Source organism: Onychomys torridus, chromosome 21 (genome assembly GCF_903995425.1).
Source record: "Onychomys torridus chromosome 21, mOncTor1.1, whole genome shotgun sequence".
Taxonomy (NCBI): Eukaryota; Metazoa; Chordata; class Mammalia; order Rodentia; family Cricetidae; genus Onychomys; species Onychomys torridus.
In genome coordinates this window covers 2,809,881-2,825,036 of record NC_050463.1, presented here as the reverse complement: position 1 = coordinate 2,825,036, position 15,156 = coordinate 2,809,881, and the positions used below count along the sequence as shown (strand labels likewise).

The window sequence follows — 15,156 nt, the reverse complement described above, 5'->3', positions numbered from 1 at the left end:
TTCTCAGAAGAAAATCAAATTGCTGGCCAGATGGATAATGATTTAATACACTTCTATGGTAATCAACAGATAAAATCCAAAAATTCATAGAATTTTTCTTAATTTTTTTTACTATTAAGAAATTTTCTATTTATTTTACATACTAACCAAAGATCCCCTCCTCTCACCCCCCAGCCTTCCCTCCTATCCCAACTCCCATTCCCACCTCCTCCAAGGCAAGGAAGGCCTCACATGGGGAGTCAGCAGAACCTGATACACTCAGATGTTTGCTGTGGATATCTGTATGCTGTGAATGTGTTGCTATGATTGATTGATAGCTAAGTAAAAGGCTGATTGGCCAGCAGCCAGGCAGGAAGTATAGACAGGACAAAAAGAGAGGAGAATTCTGGGAAGTGGAAGGTTGAGTCAGGAGATGCCATCCCGCCATCCAGGGAGCAGCATATAACAGGCACACAGGTAAAGCCATGGAACACATGGCAACATATAGACTAACAGAAATGGGTTGAGTTTATATGTAACAGCTAGTCAGTGGTGGGCCTAAGCTAATGGCTGAGCAATTTTAAATAATATTAACCTGTGTGTGTTTATTTGGTTCTGACTTGCTGTGGGCCCAGACAAGACTGGAGATAACTCCAGCTACAGTTGTCCCTCAATATCTTTAAGGGAATTTTTCCTTTCCTCTTTGAAGGCCTCTATCATCTTCTTAAAGCCATTTTTAAAGTAGATTTCTTCTGCTTCTTCTGTGTTGGGATGTTCAGGTCTTGCTGATGTATAATCACTAGGTTCTGGTGGTGCCATATTGGTCTTTATGTTGCTGACTGTATTTTTGCACTGGCATCTATCCTTCTTTCCCCACTCAGTGCCAGCTGTGTCTGTCTGAAGGGGCCTTGCTTGGTCCAATTGACACTCTTGGTCCCATCAGAACTCTTGGTCCTCTTAGTACAATCGGCTCTGGCAGACTCTCTTAGTCCAATTGGTGCTGGTAGTCTCTCTCTCAGGAAGCAGTGTAGTCTAAGGATGGACAGGGAATGGTGGTAGTTCAGCCTGCCTGCAGAACTGCCTGCTGGCCTGAAACTGGGTCTCAGTCCATTCAGAGCTGTCAGGCTCTGTCTCAGGGAGAAGCTGCAGTCTCGGAAGGTGGGTGGGTGGGTTTGGGAGGTGGGGTGGGGAATGGTGGTAGTCCAGCATGACTGCAAGAGACCTGCCTTGTTGGCCTGAGACTAGGTCTGCAATGGGTGGTGGTGTGGGGGCACAGGGTTGTACCCCTGAGCCCAAAGCCTAGAGGATGTGGAGATCATTTATGAGGACAAAGATTCACCTCAGTCCAATTGGCACTGGCACGCTCTGTCTCAGGGAGAAGCTCTGATCTTGGGAGGGTCTGTGGTTTGGGGGTGGTGGTGGTAGTCTGGCCTGTATGCAGGAGAACTGCTGGCTAGCCTGAGATTAGGTCTGCAATGGATGGTGGTGAGGGGTGAAGGGTTGTGCCACTGGGCCCAAAGCCTAGAGGCTGGAGTGATCTTTGTATAACACTCTTAAACACTGATTGTTAGAGGTAATATAACACAGCAATAAGAGTAAGGAGAGCATGTAGTATTTTCTGACCATTATGGTATAAATATTTCCATTACAGAGGTTTATCCTCTGGTGCTTGAATACCAATAGGAGACAAGTTAGTGGGAAAAATAAGTAAGTTTAAAGGCAGCAAAGGATCCTCATAATACAAAAATGCCTATTCTACTCTGGATTCAAATAGCTGTAGTTGTTTTCTTGCCTCACGAGATATGTGAGCATTGTGTAAGGAAACCTTGTAGGGTTTTAAATAATATTGTTAGTGCATGATTGGGCATTCCTAAAGTAGGATGTATCCAATTAAATACCCACTAATGATTTCTGAAGGTCAACTGTTTTTAAATTGTCTTGTCTATGGATAATTTTTGTGGTTTAAAAGTCATTCTAGTAAACAGTTGTCCCAAATATTGCACACTATCTTTCAACATTTTCAGTGTAGCTCTTCCTCTTTGGGGGTGACTAAGATGATATCATACATATTGAACAACAGAAGCCTGAAAGAAGACTTTTCACTCAGTTCATATTTCTTTTGCAATATTATTTCTGACTCTGTCCCATACTTAAAGTTCCTTCTGGAAACCAGGGATTGTAATCATAAGCAACTTGCAGGCAGTTGAATAGTTGTGGCTTTAATGCTTGTGCTTCTCTTTTCTTTAAAAAATTATGAACAAACTTGGCAAAGTCAAGGGCTAGAGAGATGGCTCAGTGGTTAAGACCACTGACTGCTCTTGCAGAGGACCCATGTTTGATTCCCAACACCCACATGGCAGCTCACAATTGTAAACCCAGTTCCAGGGGACCTGACACCCATGGCAAAACACCAATGTACGTTGAAAGAAATGATTCACAAACTTGAGAAAATAAGTCTTCTGCCCCATTATTGTCACTTCCTTCTGTGAGGGTCCCCACTCTCTTCTGTTGTAGCTGACTTGGCCCCTGATAAGGTGTAACTCATCACCATTCTAGAGGGGATCTGGAAGAATGGAGCTGATAAATGAGGCAAAAGACTCACACCATAGAAAACTTTATCCATGGCCCAACACACTTCATACTTGTAACTGAAAGTTTTCCTGTGCCCACCTGGCTCCCACGTCCTCACAGTCCCACAGCTGCTTAGACCCAGATAAACACACAGAGGCTTATATTAATTATGAACTGTATGGCCTATTGTCTCAGGCTTCTCGCTAGCGTTATCTTACATCTTAAATTAACCCATTTCTATAAATCTATACTTTGCCACATGGCTGGTGGCTTACCAGTATCTTTACATCTTGCTTCTCATGGCAGCAGCTGACAGTGAGACTGTTCTGCCTTTCTCCTTCCTCCTCTCTAGTTAGAATGTCCTCCCTAAGCCTATTCTGCCTTACCATTGGCCAAACAGCTTTATTTATCCATCAATCAGAGCAACATATTTTCACAGCATACAAAAAGACATCCCCCATTTAAGGGTTTTAAAGGTCATATGAATAAGATTCTCATGACTTCAAGCTGTATACAATGATAAGGACAAGCCAGACATGGAAAACATGTTTTTCCATACAGGCATATAAAGAATAGTTTAAACATTTAATTGAATAACAACAACAAGCAATAATTAGTAATCTGAAGTAAACTCACTCTTATCTGCCACACGAGAGGAGCACAAAAACAGTTTCAAAAACAATTTTGTGTTTTGAGGAAACTGAAGTCACAAGACTTATTCTTTTATTATTGGGAGTGTTCTCAAAAGCATTCAGAAATCTCACGATACAAATCCAGGACCATGAATATACCTAAGTTAAATTTTTATTTAAATTAGTTTAAAAAAATGAAGAAAGTCCTTTTTACAATATGTAGTGTCCCTCACAGATGTATATGAACTATACATACATAGATATGTATATATGAGTGTGTGTGTATATATATACATATAAAACCCCATATTTTAAAAAGGACTTTCTTCAAGTTTTACAATTGAAAAAATTACAATATATAAAAATATATAAAAACGTTTATATATTTACAGCATTTGCATATTTGGTACCCAAGGAAGCCAGATGAATGCATCAGATCTCCTAGAACTATAATTACAAGTAGTTCTGAGCCATCTGATGTGGGTGCTAGGAAACAAAAATGTGCTTGAATACTTTATAGCAAAAGTACTGAATCAACTGTTCAGACCCAAATATGTATTATAATTCAGAAGATGAAGATGTCCCATGATTCCTTCTATCTTCTCTCACTTGGAGGTGATGAAAATCCCCGCTACATGGTCATTGAAGGAATCAATTGGTTTCCTCTCTGAGAATGGACTCTGCACATTACTTCTTATTGTCTTTCTTAACATAGTTATCTTGACGTGAGTGAAGACAATGAAGTGTTTAGTTGAGTAGAGATGGAGCCAGATTAAGTTAGGAAAATTCCATAATGTGATATATGTTAGTTACTTAAATTTTCTTCTTGTTATTTTGATACAGGATCTCAATACATGGCCATGAGTATCCAGGATCTCATTATGTGGACCATGATTGCCTAAAATTCAGCAAGATCCATTTGTCTGTCTCCAAAATGGACCAGTACACCCAAATGAGATGTTTATAAAATGACCTATCTTTGTCTCAGAGACAAATAATGTAAGATGTAAACAAAAGGTATCATTATTTTATTGAACAGTGACATGTCATAGAATGCTACAATGTATTTGTGTTCTCAATATTTTGGTTATTTTCTTTGCTTGTAAATTTCATCTCTTTAGAAATTTTTACCTGTATGCCAGCACCTGTGCCATGTTGTGCATGTGCCAGGAAAAAGACAATTTACAAGTGTGTATTTGCTACTTCTACTATGTCACTACTGGAGATCAAACTGAGGTAGTCAAATTTGGGAGTGAGTGTCTTAAGCAGGTGAGTGATCTCACTAACTTCTTATTTCAGTTTCAAAAATACTGATGTGTGTGGGTGTGTGCTGTGCATATGCCCCAGCCCAAGTGTAGTAATCAGAGAAAAACTGGTATGAATAATGTGTGTATACCAGAGACTGAACTCAGGTAATCAGCCTTAGCAGGAACAACCTTCACACACTGAGACAATTCTTTGCCATTCATTTGTGTATCTGAGAAAGCGTTAGGAACATGCATTTAGCCCTTAGAATAAACTAACACAATTAAAAAAAAAAAACTGAATGGCAGAATAAATAATATTTTCATTTGCAAATAAGTAAAGCTGATACTTCAAGTAAGTTTTACTATTCAATAGTAGCAATTATTCTGTGCTCCTCTATCCTTGGATGACAATTTGTTTATAATTTGAAAAAAGACAATATTTGACAGGAAGAATGCTTCTACTAATCTTACTTGAGCACCAGTGAGGCAGCTCACTGAGAACATTTGTGTGTGGTGTGTGAAGCTTTACTGAATTTACTAGATTAATGATGTTTCTCTCCAATGGTAATACTGTTTTGCCTCTGATAAAGATTGTAACATAAAGAGACATTATCACATTGATATTTGTAGGGTTTCTCTTCACTATTACTTCTTTGATGTGCGAAGATTACACTGACCTGCAAAGTTTTACTGCATCAATTACATTCATTGGGTTTTTCTCCAGTATGACACCTTTCATGTTTTTGAAGGTTTTTGTGACTTGCAAAGGAAAGTCATATTGAATACATTCATAGTTTGTCTCCAGTATGACTCCTTTCATGCCTTTGAAGATAAATAACATGTGCAAAGGCTTTACCACATTGATTACATCCATAGGGTTTCACTCCTGTATGAGTACTTTCATGTATTTTAAGATTACTGCGACTTACAAAGGCTTTACCACATTGATTACATACATAGGGTTTCTCTCCGGTATGACTCCTTTCATGTGTTTGAAGATTACGGCGACTTCCAAAGGCTTTACCACATTGATTACATACATAGGGTTTCTCTCCAGTATGAATTTTTTCGTGTGTTTGAAGATTACTGCGACTTCCAAAGGCTTTACCACATTGACTGCATTCATATGGTTTCTCTCCAGTATGAATTTTGAAATGTTTTTGAAGACGACTGAAATGTGTAAAGCCTTTCCCACATTGATTACAATCAAATGGTTTGTCTCCAGTATGGCTTTTTTCATGCCTCTGAAGATAAATGATATGTGCAAACGCTTTACCACATTGATTGCATCTGTAGGGTTTCACATCTGTATGAGTACTTTCATGTATTTGAAGATTACTGCGACAAGCAAAGGCTTTACCACATTGATTACACACATAGGGTTTCTCCCCAGTGTGTGTTTTTTCATGATTTCGAAGACTAGTGAAATGTGCAAAGGCTTTACCACATTGATCACATATATAGGGTTTTTCTCCAGTATGAATTCTTTCATGTATTTGAAGATTTCTGCGACTTACAAAGGCTTTACCACATTGATTACATGCATGGGTCTTCTCTCCAATATGAATTCTTTCGTGCGTTTGAAGATTACTCTGACTTCCAAAGGCTTTACCACATTTATTACATTCATATAGTTTTTCTCCACTATGGCTTTTATAATGTTTTTGAAGATGACTCAAATGTGTAAAGCCTTTCCCACACTGATTACATTCAAATTCTTTGTCTCCAGTATGACTTCTTTCATGCCTTTGAAGATAAATGATATGTGCAAACGCTTTACCACATTGATTACATCTGTAGGGTTTCACTCCTGTATGAGTGCTTTCATGTATTTGAAGATTACTGCGACAAGCAAAGGCTTTACCACATTGATTACATACATGAGGTTTCTCTCCAGTATGAATTTTTTCATGATTTCTAACACTAGTGGAATGTGCAAAGGCTTTACCACATTGATTACATTCATAAGGTTTCTCTCCTGTATGAATTCTTTCATGTATTTGAAGATTACGGCGACTTCCAAAGGCTTTATCACATTGATTACATACAAAGGGCTTGTTTCCAGTATGAATTCTTTCATGTGTTTGAAGATTACTGCGACTTCCAAATGCTTTACCACATTGACTGCATTTATAGGGTTTCTCTCCAGTATGAATTTTGAAATGTTTTTGAAGACGACTAAATTGTGTAAAGCCTTTCCCACACTGATTACATTCAAATGGTTTGTCTCCAGTATGACTTCTTTCATGCCTTTGAAGATAAATGATATGTGCAAATGCTTTACCACATTGATTACATCTGTAGGGTTTCACATCTGTATGAGTACTTTCATGTATTTGAAGATTACTGCGACAAGCAAAGGCTTTACCACATTGATTACATACAAAGGGTTTCTCCCCAGTGTGTGTTTTTTCATGATTTCGAAGACTAGTTAAATATACAAAGGCTTTACCACATTGATTACACACATAGGGTTTCTCTCCTGTATGAATTCTTTCATGTATTTTAAGATTATGGCGACTGACAAAAGTTTTACCACATTGATTACATACATAGGGTTTCTCTCTAGTAAGGATTCTTTCAGGTATTTTAAGATTATGGCAACTGGCAAAGGCTTTACCACATGGATTGTATTCACATGGTTGCTCATTAGTATAAATTCTATGTACTTGAAAGCAATTGTAGTGTTCAAAGTCTTTTGCACCTTGATTATATTTATAGGATTCTACTTCCAAATAAGTTCTTTGGTGTAATTGTAAAGAGGAATCAGATCTAAAGTCTTTATCATGTTGATTATATTCATAAAGATCCTCTTCATTATGTGTTCTTTTGTGTGTCTGAAGATACCAATGATGGTTCAAGTCTTTAGTAGATGGTTCATATTTATCACTTCCTCTTCCCATATGAGTTTTATAACATCTTTGAACACAACTGGAAGAACTCAAAGTTTTACCACACTGATTGCATACATAACATTTTTCTATACTGTGAGTCACACTACATTTGCAAAGTGAACCAGTACAGACAGAAGAATTCCCACATTCCTTGTAATCATAAGGCTTTTTTCCAGTGTGAGTTTGTTGATGTATTCCTGGTGTAGTTGGAAAACCAATTAATTGTAAACTTGTATCACATTCACCAAGTCTACTCATAGGGGGCACTCCGAAAAATCTTCTAACTGTTGTAGGAGAGAGAGAGGTACATTGCTTCTTTCCATATCCGTTTTGTTCAAATGGTTTGTAGCCAGAGGGACAGATGAGATACCTATTAAAGGAAGAATAACAAAGAAAAGGTTTTCACATTACATTCACACAATCTAACTTTTTGTTCTTCATAGAGATGTGGTTATAGGGATTAAGGTTCCTCCACCATGACAACCTTCTTGACTCTCATAAATTGCCCCTCTCAATAAACTATGGTAAGTTTCTATAAGTATATGAGCAACACTAGCTTTACTATGGACTATTTGCTTACAAAAGGCCTTGGACATACATTGATCCCCCTAATCAATGTGTATGCCTATATGATACTTAAGTAGTATGAAAAGGATGGACAATTCTACAAAATGAATCTCACAGAGCTATGATTAAAATAGTGCCATGTGTTAACACACTGTTTTATTGTACTCTTTCTTACAAGAATACCTTAGAAATATGGATCACCTACCTGACATTGAGGTGCATTGGTTTGTGAGAATTTACAGTCATCATAAAGCTGTGCTTACAGTATTGTCTTTCCTTAAAGCTTCAGGACACACTGAAATTTCTTCAGAGATGCATATACATCATCTCACATATGAAAATTACCTTTCATGTCTCCTAGAACTTTCATAATATTCTTCAATATTCTGGTCTTCCCATTTGTAGCCTAAAATACAGTACCACAAAATGTATGATATATTACAGGAAATTATACAAATTTTAAGTCACTATGTATGTTGAACCTGAGAACCATGACTGACTTATTCACCACATTCTTCCTTTATCACATTTGAAATCACAGGAAAGCATCAATGATCAAGAAATGCTTGTCCCCTTCTTGGAAAAAGTGACAAAAAAACAAAAACAAAAACAAAAAACCCCTAGCATTCCTACCTATAGCAGTGAGGTTCCTGCAGGTTTCCAGCATCACATCTTCGTAGAGATTCTTCTGGGAAGGATCCAGCAAAGCCCACTCTTCATGGGTGAAGTTCACATGCACATCCTCAAAGGTCACTGTATCCTAAAGTATCCCACAAATGTATGCAATAGAAACGGTGAGACTGACTGAACTGTAAAAGTACATTTCATTGAAAGTATATTTACATGAGTCTGAGGGCTCCATACATTTATTCCATGTCACAGGATTTCAAATGCAGCCACCAAGTCATTTTAGAAGTTAACAGAAAAGGAAGATCACACCTCTCAATTCTGTGCCCACTGAACAGGACATGGCATTGCAAGAGAAATGACTACTAACAGATATATAGAGAGACATGCAAACACAGCAACACTACTGAGTATACATTAGCAAAACTGTATCAAAACTCCTAACTTCAAAATGAACAAGATGGGCATGGTGGTACACAAATTTAATTCCAAAACTCAAGACACAGAGACAGGTGAATCTCTGTGATTTTGAAGCCAGTCTGATCTATGTAGAGATTTCAAAGACAGGCAGAGCTACACAGTGAGACCCTGTCTCTAACAAATAAACAAATAAATAGAATGATTAAGAATAAATAGTATAACAAATAAAGTTGATTAAGAATACAGAGAGTTAAGAAAAGACCAGCATCACCCTCCAAGACCCCAGTTGCTCTCTAGGCTTTGGGCCCAGGGACACAGGGGTACCCCCACACCACCACCCATTACAGCCTGTTTCAGGCCAGACTACCACCAATCCTGACCAGACTCTGTAACCTACAAGTCCCACCACCCCCAAACCCACACACCCTTCGAGACCATAGCTGCACCCTGAGACAGAGTCCACGAACACCCCTTGGACTAAGAGGTAAGTCTTTGTTCTCCTAGACAATCACCCCAGCCTCTAGGCTTTGGGCCCAGGAGCACAACCCCGCACTCCCATACCACCACCCACTGCAGTCCCAGTTTCAGGACAGGAGGCAGGACCCCTGTAGGTAGGCCAGACTATCGTCATCCACCATTGGACCCTGTAATCTACAAGCTCCACCCCACTCCCCAAACCAATCCACCCTCCAAGACCGCAGCTGCTCCCTGAGTCATAGAGTACAACAGCACCAATTGGACTAAGAGCTCCAATTGGACCAAGAGCCTCAATTAGACCAATAGCTCACATTGGAGGAAGAGTTCACATTGGACCAAGAGCTGCAATTGGACCAAGAGTGTCGAGTGGACCAAGAGAGGCCCCCTCAGACACAGACACCACTTGAACCAAGTGGAGGAAGAGATGGGTAGATGCCAGTGCAAAAATACAGTAAACATGGCCAGCAGTGGTACACACACCTTTAATCCCAACACTCGGGAGGCAGAGGCAGGTGAATCTCTGAGTTTGAGGCCAGCCTGGTCTACAAAGTGAGTTCCAGGACAGGCTCCAAAAGCTACATAGAGAAACCTTATCTTGAAAAAACAAAATAATATAATATAATAATAATAATAATAATAATAATAATAATACAGTAGACAACCTAAAGACCAATGTGGCACCACCAGAACCTAGTGGCTCTACATCAGCAAGACCTGAACATCCCAACACAGAAGCAGCGGAAGAAATCTACTGTAAAATGACTTTAAGAAGACGGACGATACAGGACTTTAAACAGGAAAAGAAAATTTCTCTTCAAAAAAATTGAAGAAAAGACAAACACAACATTAGAAGAAATCAATAAATCCCTTAAAGAAAACCAAGAAAAAGCAATTAAAGATGTGAAGGAGACAGTTCAAGATTTAAAAACTGAAATAGAGACAATAAAGAAGACACAAACTGAGGAAATGCTGGAAATGGAAAATCTGAGTAAACAAACTGGAACTACAGATGCAAGCATAACCAACAGAATGCAAGAGATGGTAAAAGAGAATCTCTGGTGTTAAAGATACAATAGAGGAAATAGATTTGTCAAAGAAAATATTAAAGCCAACAAAGTCATAACACAAAATATCCAGGAAAAAAAAAGTTATCTTCCCAATAAAGAAAGGGGAAGGAAAGGAAGCTAAAAAAGGTATCTTCTCAATAGAGAAAGGTTAAAGAAAGAAAATTTTAATTAAGAATTTTTCCCAGTAAGAAATGGAGAAAGAAAAGGAAATGATTAATTATGAACCTACAGTGCCACTTTATGAAAGAATAAAGGAATGGTGGCCTAAGGTAATACTGACATCTCTACAGATTCTTCCCATTACTTTGCAGCAAGTGCCAGCAAAAGATCAATATCCACAAGGCTTTGTTCAGATTGATTGGAAACCTACAGACATGACAGATTTAAGGTGATTTAAGGAAGCAGTGGTGGCATATGAAATGCATTCACCTCAAATAAGACAGTTTTAAGTAACTGAGCCATACAGAATAGAATTACTGTACAAGATTGAAAGGACCACGTGAATGCAATACTGGCAGCTGGTCCTCAATTACAATGACTCACCTGTTGCAAAGCAGCAGCAACAGTCACAGAACAGCATAATCAGGCTAGAGGAGGGAATAAACTGAAGGACCAATTGTTGGGTGAGGGTCAGGATGTTGACATACAAAGACAAGTACCGTTTGATGATGCAACTATTGTACAATGCCATCTGACTGCTTTAAGGGCTTGGAATAAGGTTGAAGAGCCAGGGAGAAGAACTACATCATTTACAAAATTTACACAAAGTTCAGGAGAAGCTTCCACTGATTTTTTTTTTTTTTTTAAAACAAGAATAACCTTGTCTGATCCTGATGTTAGAAAGGTTTTGGCTGAGTCTTTGGCTTTTAAAAATGCAAATACAGAATGTGAAAAGGCCATAAAGAAGGCCTTTGAAAGCGCAGGGAGCTCCTCTAGGAGAGTGGATTAAGGCCACTGCTGATATTAGATCTACTGCTTACAATGCCAATATTATTGAGCAGGCATTGGCTAAAGGACTTGGATCTCACAGTGGGAAATTGGGGCACTTAAAGGACTGTCAGCAAGAATTTCAAAAGGAAATGTTTCCCTTGAACATAATCAAGGAAAAGGTTCTTAATTTTGGGAATTTTGTAAGAGGTGTGAAAAAGGCAAACATTGGACTAATTATTTGTAGAACAATCAGAGATGTACATGGCAATCTTCTACAATTGGGAAACCAGATAAAGGGCTTAGCTTGGGGCCCGGGAATAAGCAACATGAACCAGCAATATCCTGTCAGCAATGATATCGCTCATCAATAGAGCAACCAAAATAGCGCAACCAGGGAACTTAGGCTCAGTATTGGAGATTTATTGTATGCTACCTCAGGAATTGCTGCTTTGGATTTAGTGGGTAAACATTTAACATTATCTCCACAAATTTCTTGTTACAAAATAACCACTGGAGTGTATGGTCCTCTTCCCCCAGAGACAACTGGAATTATTATGGGAAAAAGTAGTTTAATATCTTAAGGATTTATTTTTTCACCGAGGAATTATAGATGAAAATTACTAGGGAGAAATTGAAATTATGAATTAAATGGAAAAAAAAAACTATGGAAATAGATGCTGGTGATAGAATTGCTCAATTACTATTGCTTCTGTATCTTTTCTTTTTTGGGGGGGGGTGGAGACAGGGTTTCTCTGTGTAGCTTTGCGCCTTTCCTGGATCTCGCTCTGTAGACCAGGCTGGCCTCGAAATCACTAAGATCCACCTACCTCTGCCTCCCAAGTGCTGGAATTAGAGGCGTGTGCCACTACCACCCAGCTGTATTTTAAAGGTAAAGCAGCTCCAGTGAATAGACCAGGAGGTTTTAAAAGTACTTGAAAGAAAGTATTTTCACAAACTGTTATTAATGATGAAAGGCCAAAGGTAAAATTATAATAGCACTGAGATTTCAGGCCTAGGAGACACTAACACTGATGTATTTATGATTTCTTTTTTTCTTTATTATTATTTGTTTTAAATTTTATACATCAGCCATGGGTTCCCCTGTCCTCCCCCCTCCCGTACCCACCCCCACCTTCCCCCCAGCCCCTCCCCTCCATTCCCATATCCTCCAGGATCAAGGCACCCCTGGGGATTCATATAAATCTGGTGGATTCAGTACAGGCAGGCCCTGTCACCTCCTTCCAGACTGAGCAAAGTGTCCCTGTGTAAGCCCAAGGTTTCAAACAGCCAGCTCATGCACTAAGGACAGATCCTGGTCCCACAGACTGGGTGCCTCCCAAGCAGATCAAGCTATTCAACTGTCTTACTTATCCAGAGGGCCTGATCCAGCTGGGGGCTCCACAGCCTTTGGTTCATAATTCATGTGCTTCCATTCGTTTGGCTATTTGTCCCTGTGCTTTTTGCTATCTTGGATTCAACAATTCATACTCTTGCAGACCCTCCTCTTTCTCGACAGTTGGACACCTGGAGCTCCACCTGGGGCCTGGCTGAGGATCTCTGCATCCACTTCCATCAGTTATTGGACGAGAATTCCAGCACGACAGTTAGGGTGTTCAGGCATCTGATCACCAGACTAGGTGAGATCAGGCTTTCTCTCAACCATTGCCAGCAGTCTATAGAGGATGTATCATTGTGGATTTTCGGGGACCTCTCCAGCACTCTGCCTATTCCTGTTCTCATGTGGTCTTCATTTATCATGGTCTGTTATTCCTTGTTCTCCTTTTCTGTTCTTGATCCAGCTGGGATCTCCTGCTCCTTTAAGCTTTCTTTCCCTCAAATCTTGCCCTTCATTACTCCCACTGTCGTCCAGGTTGTTCATGCAGATCTCATCCATTTCTCTGTCATTGGGTGATCCCTGTGTCTTTCCTAGGGTCCTGTTTTCTAGGTAGCCTCCCTGGAGTTGTGTAGCAGTCTAGTCATCTTTGTTTTACATCTAGTATCCTCCTATGAGTGAGTACATACCATGTTTGTCCTTCCGAGTCTGGGTTACCTCACTCAGGATGATTTTTTCTAGATCCATCCATTTGCCTGCAAAACTCAAGACGTCATTGTTGTTCTCTGCTGAGTAGTACTCCATTGTGTATATGTACCATATTTTCTTTATCCATTCTTCAGGTGAAGGGCATTTAGGTTGTTTCCAGGTTCTGGCTATTACAAACAAAGCTGATACGAACATAGTTGAGCAAATGCCCTTGTGGTATGATTGAGCATTCCTTGGGGATATGCCCAAGGGTGCTATAGCTGGGTCTTGGGGGAGATGGATTCCCAATTTTCTAAGGAAGCGCCATATTGATTTCCAAAGTGGCTGTACAAGCTTGCATTCCCACCGTCAGTGGAGGAGAGTTCCCCTTGCTCCACCTCTCCAGCATAAGCTGTCTTCTGTGCTTTTGATCTTAGCCATTCTGACAGGTGTAAGGTGGTATATCAGAGTCGTTTTGATTTGCATTTCCCGGATAATTAGGGATGTTGAGCAATTCCTTAAATGTCTTTCAACCATTTTAACTTCCTCTGTGGAGAATTCTGTTTAGTTCTATAGCCCATTTCTTAATTGGACTGTTGGGCATCTTGATGTCTAATTTCTTGAGTTCTTTATATATTCTGGATATCAGCCCTCTGTCAGATGTGGGGTTGGTGAAGACCTTTTCCCATTCTGTAGGCTGTTGCTTTGTCTTGTTGACCGTGTCCTTTGCTCTACAAAAGCTTCTCAGTTTCAACAGGTCCCATTGATTGATTGTTTCTCTCAGTGTCTGTGCTACTGGTGTTATATTTAGAAAGTGATCTCCAGTGCCAAGAATACTTCCTACTTTCTCTACTATCAGCTTCAGAGTAGCTGGATTTATGTTGAGGTCTTTGATCCACTTGGATTTAAGTTTTGTGCACAGTGACAGATATGGATCTATTTGCAGCCTTCTACACACTGACATCCAGTTATGCCAGCACCATTTGTTGAAGATGCTTTCTTTTTTCCACTGTACATTTTTTGGCTTCTTTGTATATGTTCATAGGTGTGTGGGTTAATGTCAGGGTCTTCAATTCGATTCCATTGGTCCACATGTCGGTCGTCCCATGCTCATAGATAGGCAGGATTAACATAGTAAAAATGGCGATCTTTCCAAAAGCAATCTACAGATTCAACACAATTCCCATCAAATTACCAACACAATTCTTCACAGATCTGGAAAGAATAATACTCAACTTCATATGGAAAAACAAAAACCCAGGATAGCCAAAAGAATCCTGTACAATAAAACAACCTCTGGAGGCATCACAATCCCCGACCTCAAGCTCTACTATAGAGCTACTGTAATAAAAACAGCTTGGTACTGGCATTTATGATTTCTTAAAAATGAAATTCCAACTAGCATTAATGTCTCAAATCGTCATGGCATGGGTGTGTGGGTTCACTTGAAACTATGGAAAGAAGACTCAGAGGCACCTTAAGAAAGAATTTAGCCTTTCTCGGCTGCAGGGGAAATCCAGCCTCTAAGGACTGAAGCATTTTTCCCTTTGCCCAGGGCATCTTTATTTTTCTCTATATTTACAGTTTAGCCATTTGATTTCCATATGTTCGAAACAACCTGAAAGATGCTCCTAAAGATACAATGCCAAGTGCAAATCCCTCGATTCATCAAAGTACCATGGTTCTCCAGGTTTCCTGAGCCACGTTTTGCATAGGCCTTTGTAT

General features: G+C 39.4%; 1 protein-coding gene across 2 annotated transcripts in view; it reads right to left on the bottom strand.

Moving 5' to 3' along the window:
- Window positions 1-3,138: 3,138 nt before the first annotated feature.
- LOC118572045 (zinc finger protein 431-like) overlaps window positions 3,139-15,156 on the bottom strand; it is a 29,767-nt gene continuing 17,749 nt past the window's right edge. The window contains exons 2-4 of one of the 2 annotated variants that reach the window (XM_036171464.1): window positions 8,524-8,650; window positions 8,236-8,296; window positions 3,139-7,693 (exon numbers count right to left, since the gene is read on the bottom strand). In XM_036171464.1, coding sequence (XP_036027357.1) covers window positions 5,218-7,693; window positions 8,236-8,296; window positions 8,524-8,650 — 2,664 coding nt within the window. In that variant the 3' untranslated portion in view covers window positions 3,139-5,217. The other variant, XM_036171466.1, reaches the window with a different exon arrangement.